This window comes from Ursus americanus, chromosome 11 (assembly GCF_024610735.1).
Source record: "Ursus americanus isolate L20-20 chromosome 11, mUrsAme1.1.p, whole genome shotgun sequence".
In the NCBI taxonomy this organism is placed as follows: domain Eukaryota; kingdom Metazoa; phylum Chordata; class Mammalia; order Carnivora; family Ursidae; genus Ursus; species Ursus americanus.
In genome coordinates, this window is record NC_142137.1 from 48,087,210 (window position 1) to 48,101,204 (window position 13,995).

The 13,995-nt window shown below is 44.2% G+C and overlaps 1 protein-coding gene across 3 annotated transcripts in view; it reads left to right on the forward strand.

The window, feature by feature from the left end:
• Nucleotides 1-5,817: 5,817 nt before the first annotated feature.
• The window catches only part of MYB (MYB proto-oncogene, transcription factor), a 34,542-nt gene continuing 26,364 nt past the window's right edge, over nucleotides 5,818-13,995 (forward strand). Inside the window, exons 1-3 of one of the 3 annotated variants that reach the window (XM_045814731.2) lie at nucleotides 5,818-6,129; nucleotides 10,540-10,657; nucleotides 12,501-12,572. In XM_045814731.2, the coding sequence (XP_045670687.1) occupies nucleotides 6,107-6,129; nucleotides 10,540-10,657; nucleotides 12,501-12,572 (213 nt within the window). In that variant the 5' untranslated portion in view covers nucleotides 5,818-6,106. Of the gene's footprint in view, nucleotides 6,130-6,211; nucleotides 7,868-10,539; nucleotides 10,658-12,500; nucleotides 12,573-13,995 lie in introns of those variants that run through there. The other 2 variants (XM_045814732.2, XM_087865505.1) reach the window with 2 other exon arrangements.

Here is a 13,995-nt window from a genome sequence, read left to right on the forward strand (position 1 = left end):
GAGCAAAGGCCCGCTTGTGTCTGCAAGCCCATGCCTCGCACAGTGCCCAACACGGTCAAGCCTCCATGTGTTTACCAATAAAAAGGAACTGTGGAAACACTGTCGAGTAGATAGAAATACATTGGGCTGCCCAGGTATTTTAAGGAGAGACAGAGAATTAAGGGCCGGCAGCATCTTTAAAGCTCTCTACTGCCGTCTCCAAATTTTGAAGGTTTGGAATATGAGGCTCAGAGAAGTTGTGTCCTGTCTGCACATTTGAGAACCTGGCTTGGATACCTTGTTACTTAGTTACTCCAGTAAGCCCGTAGGTGTTACTGTTGTTGTTGTTTATTAATAAACGCTTGCAATTTTGTCCACTGACTTTGAAATCTGCTATTTTACTTTTATAACATACGTGGGAGGAGTGTAGAGAAGGAGGAGGAATTGGCTAGAATGGTTGTGAGAAGAGATGAGAGAAAAATGACTTCTGTAAAGTGATTTTCAGGACTTTTTTAAAAAAGAATTTATTTATTATTTGACAGAGAGAAAGAGAGAAAGCATGCAAGCAGAAGCAGGGGGTGGGGCAGGCAGAGGTGGAGGGAGCAGCAGGCTCCCTGAGGAGCTCGATCCCAGGAACCTGGGATCATGACTTGAGCCCAAGGCAGACGCTTAACCAACTGAGCCACCCAGGCGCCCCTGGTTTTCAGGACTTTCCTCAAAGTGTTGAATAAGATAGGACTATCATTTGGAAAAAGGTGAGCAATTTCCTAAAGCAGATTTCCTACAGCAGAAAGAGGTAAGGCCTTCATCCTCTCAGCAGCATTTTTCAAACTATGGTTCAGTACCCATAACCAGGGCACAAAAACAAGGCAGGGTTCATGACCAGGATGTATTTAAAACAGGATGGAAGAGAATCGGATGGGTGGGATGGGATAGAATGGAATAGAATAGAATAGAACAGAATAAATTGCATGGTTGGTAGAATGAGGTAATATTGTTTTATAAAATTTTTTTTAGCTCTAAGTGAGGGTGTGTGTGTGTGTGTGTGTTGAGATGGGAGGTAAAATGAGTTTGTTGTTATGAATCACAGTAAAAAATGTTTGAACTGTTCAATAAATACCTTTTCTCAAAGTGAAAGAAAACCTTTCAATGTCAATTGACAAAATATAGAATTCTATCAAAAGAAGAAAAGACAAAAACATTTATGTGTGCGTGTCTAGAAAACCTTCTTTACTCTCCAACAGGTCTCTTCACCTAGCCCCTACACTCAGTCTCAACCTCAGTTTTTCAACTTCTTAAATATTCTCTAAAGACTTTCCCTTGACCATCTCTCTACATAAATGCACATTAGCAAACCCACGACAGAGTGCAACTATTGCCTTTATGCAGACAGCTCTTAAATAGAGTATCTCTCCAGCGTTGCCCTGGTAAAGGTTTTCTGGGGCCTAGGGAGCCCTTATTTGTAGCATTTGTCACTTTTTGTGGTATAAATACACCAACCATAGCCAAGCCCAGCTACCCGCATGACTTCACTGAACACAAAATTGGGAAGATATGCATATTAGCATACATTACGTAGTATTCCCATCATGCAGATGTATTGGGGAAATTACCTCAAGAGCATACATACTAGTAAAATGTAGTAAAAAGAATTAGGAGATTATGAGTTTCGAATATTTATTACCTTTTGAAACATGATACACTTAATTGTAGGTTTATAACATTTAATTTTTTAATCATGTTTGTGTCTAACAACTGGCTCACGAAATTTTGCCTGACGTCTCCTGTGTAGGCGGGGGTCCCACTCTCTCTGCTACCGCTGTACAACTGCACCCAGATCTCTTCCATATGAAACCACAAACTTAGCATACTGAAATCTAAACTCGCTTTCCTCTTTGAATCTCCATAGCGCACACTTCTCTTCCCCTCTTGACTTCCCTATTTCTATGAATGGTGCCTCCACTAGCCATCCAATCAGTTGCTAATTCTTCAAGGTTCTGCTTGGGCAGTGTTCTTCTGATCTACCCCATCCTTTTCATTCCAGTTAGGGTCACTGTCCCAGTCCAGACCAGTTAACTGAACTCTTCCCCTTCATCTTCTTTTGACTACAGTCTATCTGACCATACTGTTAGATTCATCTTCCAAACGCACAGCTCTGAAAAAGCAGCTCTTCCAGTCAACACACCACACTCTAATCCTCGAATCCGGCCTTGCCCCAGGCAATCTAGACAGCGGCTGGTTCCCTGTGCTTGGAATATGCCTTATGATTCCTGATCCTGTGTTTGCTCAGTTTTCTCTTCCTCTGGAATGCCCTTCCCTTATCACGGAAAAACTCATGTCTTTTAACTAAGACTCAGTTCCAATGATGATAAAAATAGGCAGGTTGTTTGTCTGAGGAATATATAATCTAGAGGGTGGAAATGCCTAATGAGGTCCAAACCCAGAAATCATTTGAAGATAAAAATGTGTTTGGTCACTATCTAACATAGAGGCTCTGAGAAACATATTGCAGTAAAGTAGCACTTCCCTCATTGTTCTTACTAAAAGCTTTGCTGTGAGCTGACATGAGGTTTATCTGAAACCTATAGATTTCAATTCTATATGTTACAGCTGTCATTCATGAACTGAAATGATCAAGAATTGTCTGTACTCTAACCATTTGCTGTTTACTGTAATTATTTCCCTTTTAAGAATGCTCTGAACTAAAATGTGTTGAGAAGGCGAAGAGAGGTGGGCCGTAGAGACATGGAGCCCCAGAAGGCTGGTCCGTCATCACCACTGATAAGCCTCATTTGTCTTTGGGACACTGACCACAGGTACTAAAGACCCACCACATGCTCAGGATTTCTCAACAGTCAGAGGCAAAAAAGCTGACATTTGTACCTTTCACACATCTCTCTTCCTGTCAGCCATTCCCTGATGGTTAGCATAAAGCATAATGCGTTAAATGTGTGCTTTCTCAAGGAGGAGAATCCCAATGACCAGCAAGTGATAAGTGATTCCTTTCCTCTCAAGTTCAGATCTGAGGCTGAAGTTTAGCAGGAAAGGAGGAAAGAATAGGCTGCCACAGCCCTGTGGTCACTGGCCTCAACTTTCTCACACACTTAAATTATTTTGGATTGGAGAGAGCCTGAATCCTTAGCTGAGGAGAGGTGAAAGAGAACGAGGAGGGGGAAGGTGATGAGAAACAACTGGAAAAGGTAAAAGTGTTTTGAACCCTCTTCTTGTCTCTCTTAAATTGAGATTATCAAGGAGTAGTCTTGAAATCACTTCTATGAAAACCACTTAGGTACTTGTTTAAAATGCAGATTCCTAGGCCCTACCTCAGACCCACTGAATCATAGTCTCTAGGGGCACTGCCCGGGACTGTCTATATTTCACTGGGACAGTGTCTGGGATACACACTAAAGAGTGAAGACCACTGTTCAAGTGTTGGCCGCTCTGGCCTGCAGGCTGGATAGGGCCCACAAGCTAAAGGTGTTTTTTACATTTTCAAAAAATTATTTTAAAAAAAGAAGAAGGAAAGAAAAGAACACACACTGTAGCTCATAAAGTCTAAAACATTTACTATCTGGCCCTTCACAGAAAAGTTGCTGACCCCTGTCTAATGCAATGCAAATAAAAGTCTGTATCTGAAGTTAGCTCTATCCCAGCCCAGCCCCAGCTAAATTAACTGATGTGGCAGATTTGAAAAAAAAAAAAAAAAAGTGATGAAATACATGAAGTTCTCATCTAAAAATGCAGTTGTAATGATTATAAGTGGAGGGGAGAAATGTATAGTTATAGTAAACATTCTGTAGCGGCTTTGGAAATATATTTTCATCTCTACAAGAATTTATAACTCCATTTGATTCTCTCCTTCCATATACTTATCAGGTGGCAATACATCCCAAATTAGCCTAGTAAGAATCATTGCTCGTATACTCTTTATTGCACATATACTCTTCATTGGACTATGCTTACATTACACATATGAGGAAAAATATAAAACTATATCCCAAAATGTCAGTCTGGGGAATGAAAATACAATAAATTCTCAAAACACAGATGATGCACAAAGTGAACAAAGGGGATAAAATTGAATTTGATATCTTTCTACCTAAAAGGAGTTTAAGAATCATAGAGCAGTTGTACCTCCTAATTATCTTGGGAAACATGAACTCATTTTCAGAAGGGTTCTTATACTCTGTGAAGAGGCTCAGTTTGGGAATCACACCAGTTAGATTCATAAAGTAATCCCAAAGACGGAATGTTCATTCCTTTTGGAGTAATTTCTACATGTTTTTTTCTTTATTATTATTTGTTTTATTTTTGATGTGGAGAAAGAAACTTTATTATAGAATCTACAATATTGGCTTTAAAAATATATTAACTTGCAAGTGACTTGTCTTTCAGAACTGCGAACTGAAATATCTTACAATATTTTTTGTTTCAGTGTTATTTTTGTCTCACGAAGAAAGTAATGTTAAAAGCTTGCTTGCAGCTAACATTTTTTGATAAGGACTTAAAGTATATTACAATTTTTAAGAAGCAAAGTTTAAAACACCAGATAAAGTCTTGAAACCTAGCATGCTTCACCATTTAATAAAATTATGACTCATTTCTGTAAGAAAATGCTTTTTTAGTAAGAAAAATGCTTTCTGAGCTAAGTTTAAACTGCAGGGGCACATGGGACACCCACAAACCCAGTCAGCAGAAGTCTCAAACTTTTAAGATTAAAGGAAAAATAAATTAAGTGTGTACAGAGAATGAAAAAAAAAAATCCCCAATGGTACAAGTCTATAAACGGAAGTAAAACTAAAACTCCCCTAAAATCCCCCAATCATCAATCCTTATAAATTCAGCACTTCTCTTCTCCCTTTATTTCTTCAGGACCCCCTAGTTAACTGAACACAAACGTCTTCAATGATCTTTATCTCGTAAAACACAATCCCCAAACTGCGCGAAGCCTGGATACCGACCTCCGTATCACAAACCGCTTAACTTTTAAAACCATGCAAGCACACGTGGGGTTTCCTTAGTTCTGTTCGGAACCCCGTGGATTTCGCAGGTGTGTGATCCAGGGCGCGCGCTGTAGGAGTGGTGCGGGGGCACAGGTGTGCGGTGGGCGCCGCCCGGGCCGGGCGCGTGCCCTGGTGAGAGTGAAGTGCTAGTGACAATACGGAGGTGGCGTGTGGGCTGTGTGGGCTCCAGGATCTCGGAGAGGAGTGAAAGCTCCGCCCGGATGCCTCATATGGAGCGTTGATAGCTCCATCCCCACTTGTATTTAAGTGTCCTTTGTCACTAACGAGTTAAATTAGAGATATTAAAAACAAAAACAAAAAACAGCCAAAAGTCCTGTGAAAACACATGCTCCCGTCCCCTACTCCTCCTCCCCAGCCCCCATTCCCGCATCTCAGAGAGCTGACTTTTGCACCCTGCCTAAAATCCAATCCCGAACGCAGGAGTTCTCCCCCCCACCCCGCCGCGGCCCTTGCCACCCCTACGACAGTGAGTCAGAGCCCGGCGAGCTCGGGCGCTGGTGTCTGGGGCACGCCAAGTGGGGCGACGGTGGCGCGGTCGCCGAGGAGGGGAGGCGGCAGCAGCGGGACGTGGCGCGAGTCCGCGCGGCCGCTGCCCGGGAGCGGGGTTTGCGCAAGAAAAGGCGCCGCCGCGGTCCCTGGCCGCCCCTCCCCGGCCCCAGGCTCCCCTCCCGCGCGCCGTCCGGGCCTCGCGGCGCGCCAGGCGCAGCGCGGCGGCGCGAGAGGCGAAGGGGAGCGGCGGCCGGGCCTGCCCGGCAGCCCGGCGGGCGGCAGCCAAGGCGACCGCGGAGGCGGCGGGCAGGGCGCGTGCGCACTGCAGGGGCGCCAGATTTGGCGGGAGGGGGAGTGTCCAAAGCTCTTTGTTTGATGGCATCTCTGTTTACAGAGTTTACATTTTAATATCAACCTGTTTCCTCCTCCTCCTTCTCCTCCTCCTCCGCGACCTCCTCCTCCTCCTCCTCCTCTTTCTCCTGAGAAACTTCGCCCCGGCGGTGCGGAACGCCGCTGCGCAGCCGGGGAGGGACGCAGGCAGGCGGCGGGCAGCGGGAGGCGGCAGCCCCGTGCGGTTCCCGCGGCTCCCAGCTGAGCCCCGCGCCCGCCGCGCCATGGCCCGGAGACCCCGACACAGGTAACGGGGAGCCCGGACGGGCGGCCGCGGGCGGGGGCGCGCGGGGCACCGGGCGCTTGGAGAGCAGGTGGGAATGCGTTCCCGGATCTTCTGCGGGGCTGTCAGATCCTTCGAGGACCTAGAGCCTCTGCCTCCGCAGCAGGAGCCGCGAGTAAAACTAATGAATGGAAGAGCCTATGCGGGAAATATATCAGGACGTCAGGAAGCGTGCCTTGAGGCTCATTTTGCAAGTTGCACGGGGATACGTTTCTCTTAGGGGGCAAAAAGCAGCACCTTCCAGCCGGGGGCAGAGAGGTGCCCACCAGCCCCGGGGAGACCACTAGGTCCCTGGCTTGATGCAGCGGGCGTCGGCGAGGAAGTCGCAGCGTAATTGGTGGATGCATTGCGATATGTTTGGACTTGGAAGTGGAGAGCATATGGCAGATATAGGGAAAATGCCGGATTGTTTGGTAGCTGCAGGTAGTTCCCTTAAATTTCATTCATTCTTTATGGAGGCGAAGAAGAGCGGCAGCTGACAGGCGGCTGCAAAGAAGATTTTAGGGAGGAAAAGGGTCTCTACATTTGCAAATTGTTTTAAGCTCCGGTTTTGAAGGCTCTCATCACAGTACTCTGGGAGGCTTTTATTTCTTATGCAAGCACTTCACACGCACTCACACGCGTCCGCGCCGCACATGTCCCCGCACTTGGGGAGGCTCGCCGGGATGATGGGTGAAGTCCCCTCACGTTGCGGCCGCACGGAGGGGAAGAGGGAGAGGAGGAGGGAAATACTCGTCCGAACTGTCAGTCGCTGGCCCTCCCGCTTCCCCTGGTATCTGAACTTCCCGGACTGGAAGCGCCGGAGTTCCCTGCGAGCCGCCGGGTGCGGGGACAAGCTCAGCGGCCGTCACGGTTGCCACTCAACGGAAAAGCACCGAGGCGGGCAGCACCCAAGGCCGCTGCCGCGCAACCAGGACGCAATCCCCGCGGCCTCTTCGCTGGGGCAAGAGGTCCCGGCGCGGCGCGCACACGTGGACGCGGCTGGGGTTGCCGCTCCTCCCCACGCCCTGCTCCCGCCGCCTTAGGTCGCCCGGGCGGAGGAAGGGTGACGGGTCGATCCTCGCACAGAGGTTCTTGGTATAAGCTTCTGGAGGCAAAGCAAATCCAACCTCTTTTCCTTCGGGTTGTTTGCTTTTCATGTACTTATTTTTTAACCGGCTGTCGCTTGTCTCCGCGCAGCGCCGGGGAGTTGCAAGGAGCGTGGGTGTGGGCCTGGGCCGTGCAGCAGCACCCTCGGCCGGGCCTGGCCAGGCGGGGAGCAGCGCCTAGGCATGGCTGGGCGCGGGAGAAAAAAGGGAGGCGACCTGGGGGGGCTCCTGGGCTCCCCACGCCTCGCCCAGGACCTGGCCACGCGGGGCGGGAGGGCTGCCCCTGAAGTGGTTTCACCTTCGTCTTTGGGACTTAACAGCAGAGCAGCCGAGGCCACCCATTTTTTTGAGAGCAGAAACTGGGAGGAGGAGGAGAAGGAAGCTGGGAAGGGGTGCTGGGAGGAGGCGCGGCGGAGACTCCGCGCCCCGCGATCTCTGCTGGCCGGGTGGGGCGGGGCCGCGCAGGTTCCTTGCAGCTCCCAGGTAGCGGAGAAGGGTGGCGGCCGGGACGGGCGGGAGCCTTGAACCTGCCTCAGGGGGAAGAGAAACCCGACTGCGGACTCAAAGCCGTTTCTTGCTGGGCGAGCGTCAACTCGGCAGGGATTATTAACCAGGTCAGCGAAATGAGTCTGAACCCCTTTTCTAGAATCACAGTAGTGGCCACAAGGCACTTCCTCCCGCTCCCCTCCCTCTTCCCAACCCCCAACACCTCTTTTCTTTTTCGTTTCTTTGCACGGTTTGTTTCCTTGACAGAATGTAATATTCATAGTTGTACTCTTGTAACCACACCAGGTCTAGCAGGTGGGGAGTCGAGTTCATCAAGCCTGAAGTCAACCTTTGAAAGTCCTCCGACTGTTGAGTCTGAGAGCTTGTCAGAGCAGATAAAGGAAAAGTTATTTCAGGTCCTTAGTAGAAATTAGTCGTGCTACTTAGGCTACCGGGACAAATTAGAGCGAGGGCATCGCATGCAAAGCTCAAAAGCTCGGCGGGTGCCAAACCTGCTGATGGCCCCAGGAGCAGACTGTGAGCGGCCCTGGGCTCGCCCTGCTCCCTTTATGGTTTCAGGACTTGCAGAAGTCCCACACCACGTTTTCCCCCAAGACTGGTTTTGCACATCTCTGCTTCTGTGCTGAATTTTGAAGAAGCACGGAAGACGTGAAATCATCATTTATTAACACTGGAAAGTACCTTACTAATAGAATCCAAGCCCTTAGGTGTACGCGAGGAACTGAGGTCCTGAGAGAGAGGAAGTGATTTGTCCAAGTCATGCAGGGAAGTGGAGGCAGAATTAGGACTGGCACCTTTGCCTCCACAACTCTAGACTTATTTGATGCCTATCCTTTCTCACCTGACGTTGGCTGCCCCCTATGGGCCGCCGTATTTGTTGCTCGTTCCTGAGAGGTGAGCTGTTTCCAAGAGAAAGATGTCCAATTACTAGTCTGGAAAATGTAGTTCTCACTTCTGAAAATCTCCAGATCCAGCCAAGCCTAAAACGTTAAAGTGGATTGAATCTGTGACTCCTTTTTCAGATTACTCTGCTTTTCTTGGTATCCTTGATATTTCATAAAAGTGCCACTTCATTTGGGGGCTTTCCAAGGAGTACCCTGTGAACCGTTCAAAAGATGCTGACCTACAGCTCTGGGATTATAATATATAATATAATATAGATATTATATATCTATTAATATATACACATATACATTATATATCTATTAATACATATCTTCTGATGCTTGTGTTTTTTATTAATGGGAATCTATTGTATTTATTAATCAGAAGTTGTTTAGAGCCTCTTGTTGACAGTGGAGAACAGGATGAGACTCTTGTCTCAACAAAAATGATTGTAGAGTTTAGGGATCTCTTTCGTGGTGGCATTTGGAGTTTGGATCACATCCTACTTGTCACCATGCATCCTGGACCTTCAGATTGTGCCCAAAATAATAGTTTTAAATTATAAGAACCTCAAATTCAGGATTTTTGGAAAACACTTTTGCTTGACTTGTAAGGGGTGAGTAATATATACTTGTAAGTTAGTTTGGGAAGACGAAACCTGAGATAAATATAAATTTCCTTTTTAAAAATAATAATTGGCACTATGATGTTGCTTTATGTCATTATTTTTATTGTCCTCAGTTTGGTGGATTTCTCAAATTACAATGAAAAATTTTAGTGAAATTTCTAAGATAGTATAATTTAAGATATTTAAAGTACATTTATATTATATTAATATCTTATTTAAGATATAATTTAAGATAGTACATCTTATGTTCTATAAGTAAAATTATAACTAAAAGTAAACTGTAAATTTTACTGTCTGTAACATTACTGTCATCTATTAAGTATACGATTAATAAACACTAAGTGTAGAGTTACTTCAAAAGTCATCAAAATTCAGAGTTTTGGTCTACTAGGTTAAAGAAAAGGCTCCCTTCAAAACACTAATGCATTCTTTTTAAACCCACCTGGGGGAATCCCTCAGTTTTGAATTAGGTACATCTTAAGAGATGTCAAATACCATTCAGTCAGAAATAGAAAAAAAAAAAGTAAGTAAGAGTGTGACTACCAAGTGGCCTTATTCATTTAGTTACTTAGGAAACTGAGCACTGTCATCACAGCCACAAGTTAGATCAACTGGCCTAGAGTTTTGAGCTGTTGGATATTAACATTGTGTACAAAGCAGTGTGATCACTTGATGGCCTTATCCTTCCTCTGGTTTTTTAAATACTTTCTTTTTACGTTCTCTTAGTCTTCTCACCTTTAAGGGGTGACTATAATTGTGTTGTTGGGTGTGTTACTTCTTGAATTCTTTTTCTCTCAATAAAACAGCAGCCCCATTGGAGTAACGTGATTGAGTTGCTTCTTGTTTTGGAGAAATATTATTTAAATGATGTGATGTATGCCAAAGATTTTGAGCATGTGCTTATATGGAGGACATAGGCTCTTGTTTCTTTTATTGTCCTTAACATTAAGTTTTCAACTTAAACCTTCATTGGTTGGAAGGTTGCCAGACGTGTAACTTGTCACTGGCCTAACAGTCTCAGCAGGTTTAAACATGCAGAGCAGTAAGAAAGTGCCAGGTCCTTGGCCGTATCTGTGGATACCACTAACAGCAGAACCAGTTTATAACGCTAGGGCAACAGAATGCAGAAAACAATCTCGTTGTGCAAGATTTCACAATTTTATCTTTGTAACCTTTGAAAAGATTGAGTTTTCATGTAAATTTTGTATCCCAGCAGTTTAAGTCTTCTGGTTTCAGTCCACGTCTGCCCATTTTTTATTTCTGCAGCATATACAGTAGTGACGAGGATGATGAAGACATTGAGATGTGTGATCATGACTATGACGGGCTGCTGCCTAAGTCTGGAAAGCGTCACTTGGGGAAAACTAGGTGGACCAGGGAAGAGGTAACTAATCGTGTTATCAAAACATGGAACAAACCTAGAGTGTATCAATTTATGAAAAAAATGTTTCAGCTATACTACAGGTGCTCAAACTAATTAGCAGGCTCTTTGAAGTCTTCTCCCAGCCTGCCCCGGCAGCGTGCTGACCTCTCACCACTCCCCCGCGCGTACACTATACCTTCCGCTTCCAAACTCTTTGTAGTTCATTGAATGTCCCCTCCTTCTCACTTTAGGTTTCCGCGGTGTTTTTCTCTCTGCCTATTCTGTTCTTGTCCTGCTGCTGCACTGCTTCTTACTCCTTCTTTATCACCTGTGAAGACATCGCCTTTTCTGTGAGGCCATCCCTGGATTCCCCAGGCAGGTCGGATGCGTCCTGCCAGCATTGGATACCCATTCTTACTTAGGACTGCTGTAACATGCGTGCCTCCCCCAGGAGACTGCCTACAGATCTGCAGAGGGCAGCGCTAAACGACTGTTCATTTTTGTGTTCCCTGAGCCCAAAATCGCTTGATACCAAGGAAGATATTAATAAGCGTTCTCTGCACAAATGAATGAATTGCTATTTCCCAAAACAAAACAAAAGTATGAAACAAAATACTCCCAGAACTCATTTTGTCATAAAGGATTTATTTAACATATGTGATATATAACATTTCACAGAGCCGTTTACATGAATGTCTATTCGAACAGCTTTCAGTGATGGATGGAGACGTGTCTTCTTCCCACCTTTCTTTTTCTGCTAGCTTATCAAAAGCTTGATCTTTGTACAGATGGAACAATACTTGAGCAAAATTATTAGTGTATGGGAAAAATTGCTTTTTCTTTAAAGCTTTCCAAAAAAATCTGCAACTGATTTTAGAGGATTTTATGTTAGAATAAATGATATAACTCTTCTTGGCTTTCATTGCACCCCTACTTCACTTAACCCTGAGCCCCTGTTGATAGGCAGGTGGGATTGCCAGTGAGGTCCATAGGAAATGCGTAGTTTATCCGTGGAGGTTGTGATCTTAGATGATCCTGAAAGATATAGAAGTTCTCTTGTTAACACTGGTGTCCTAATTCCTGTGTCTGTGTCCTACAAGGACCCACGTTATGTGTGAAAGTTACCTTTGCAGAAATGTGGCTGTTTTTCACTTGAAGGAACGTGTTTAGAAAGACAGTTGTGAACTGAAAGATTTCTCCCTGATGTTTAGTGTCTTCTGTGTTCTGATAAGTTTGGCCTCATTTAAATTGTGACTACATTGATGCAAAAATGAAATTCTTTTCTTACATTATCTATGCCTTCACATTTAATCTAAAAAGTGATCTTCCACTTTTTGCATGAAAGAGGTTGAACTAGTTAAATGTTAAAACAGAACTTGAACCGTTTCTTACTCAAGATCCTATTTAGTGCCATAGTTAAATGTCTATTGACTCTAACATTGGAGTTCATTATTTTTTTCCCCATCAGGCAAAACTTTTAATAGTTATCATATACTAAACATTCAGTGAACCAGGCATTATGCTAAATGTTTTGCATAGCTACTTCATGGAATCCCCCCAAATCCACATTGACATCAACATTCCCACCGCATAGATGACAGTATTAAGGCCCAGAAAAGCAAAATGATATACCCAAGCCCATCTACCTAGTCAATAGCTGAGTCAAGTTTCAAACTCTGGTCTGTCAGACTCTAAATAAATCTATGCTCTAAAACACCATATTATATTCGTATCTGTTGTATTTGGATATTTTTGAGGGTTTTTTTTTCTGGATTGGATTATTGGATTGGTTCCCTTTTACTCTGATTGAATAAAGTTACACAGTAAATGACTGATATCTTAGGATTAACTTTAAATGTCTTAGGATGAAAAACTAAAGAAGCTGGTGGAGCAGAATGGAACAGATGACTGGAAAGTTATTGCCAATTATCTCCCGGTAAGTTTGTAATTTTTTTCTTTCTATAAAAGGAAATCTTCTCCCAACATTTTGTCCTGGGAGTGGACACTAAGACACGACCCACTTGCATGTCATATATAAGAAGTAGGGGAAGAACTGCTTCATTCATAGCTTATAGTTTATAGTTTATATTGTAATGCATATAATTGGGGTTTCTAAATAGATTGTTAAAGGATTTTTACACCATTTTTTTTAAAACTTTGCCTCTTGTTTTATCTTTTTATTTATTAGGATAACATAAATTAGCATTCTGATGTCTTGTTATACGGTAGGGATGATGAAACTCCTGCTATTTTCAAGTTAGCTTCTTTTAAATTTCCTATTTATTTCAATAGCCATACTTTTGGTACCTCGGCTGGAAAGTTTGGTTTATCCTTTTTGACCTCCCACTTCCCATCTGCATCCAAGCCGTGACTGTGGCATCTGGGATTCCTTTGTCAGTCAGCCCCTCCTCTCCATCTTCCTTGCTCCCTCTTCTCTACGCAATTAAAGGGGCTTCCTAACTGCCTTCCCTGCCTGTAGCCTTCCGCTCTTCCATCCATCCCAAACATTGTTGGCACATGGAGCTTCCTAAAATGCAGCTGTCCTTGAACTTTTCCAAATCAACAGCAGTGACATAGAGTCTCACAAATTAAGTACACTGTCTCAACCTGGCCCCCAGGGTCCTTCCACATGGCCCCAACATACAGCTCCGGTTCTGTTTCCTACTTCCTCTCTGTGAGCAGGTTTCGTTGAATTCATTTCTGCTTTCCCTCCTTTGGGCTTTTGTCTCTGGTGATGTCACCTCCTAGAATGTTCCATCCATCCTTGCAAGCCCTTATCAAGAAACATAATTTCTCCTCCTAAGGAGATGCTTCTATTCCCAGCCCAATGTCATTTTGCTTTGGTTTCTTCTCGCATGTGAATCAAATTCTGCCATCTGTTAGTTAATCATATATTTGTCTTTTTTAATCTATTGGTTAATTATATATTTATCTTTTTTTTCTTATAAGATTATACTCCCTTGTAACATAGGGCCTCTCTTTATTCATCTTTGTTCTGCAATATGAATACTCGAGGCCCTAAATTGAAGCACATCATTTTGCTTTGGTTTCTTCTCGCATGTGAATCAAATTCTGCCATCTGTTAGTTAATCATATATTTGTCTTTTTTAATCTATTGGTTAATTATATATTTATTTTTTTTTCTTATAAGATTATACTCCCTTGTAACATAGGGCCTCTCTTTATTCATCTTTGTTCTGCAATATGAATACTCGAGGCCCTAAATTGAAGCACATCTCTTAGTTTGAATAGGAAGCAAACTTGAGTCATTAGGGTAGGTTTCCACGAAAGCCTGACCTTCCTGTGGAATCACTAACAAGCCTTAGTCTTGGTTCACAGAGGTACTTCTACAGGCTGAG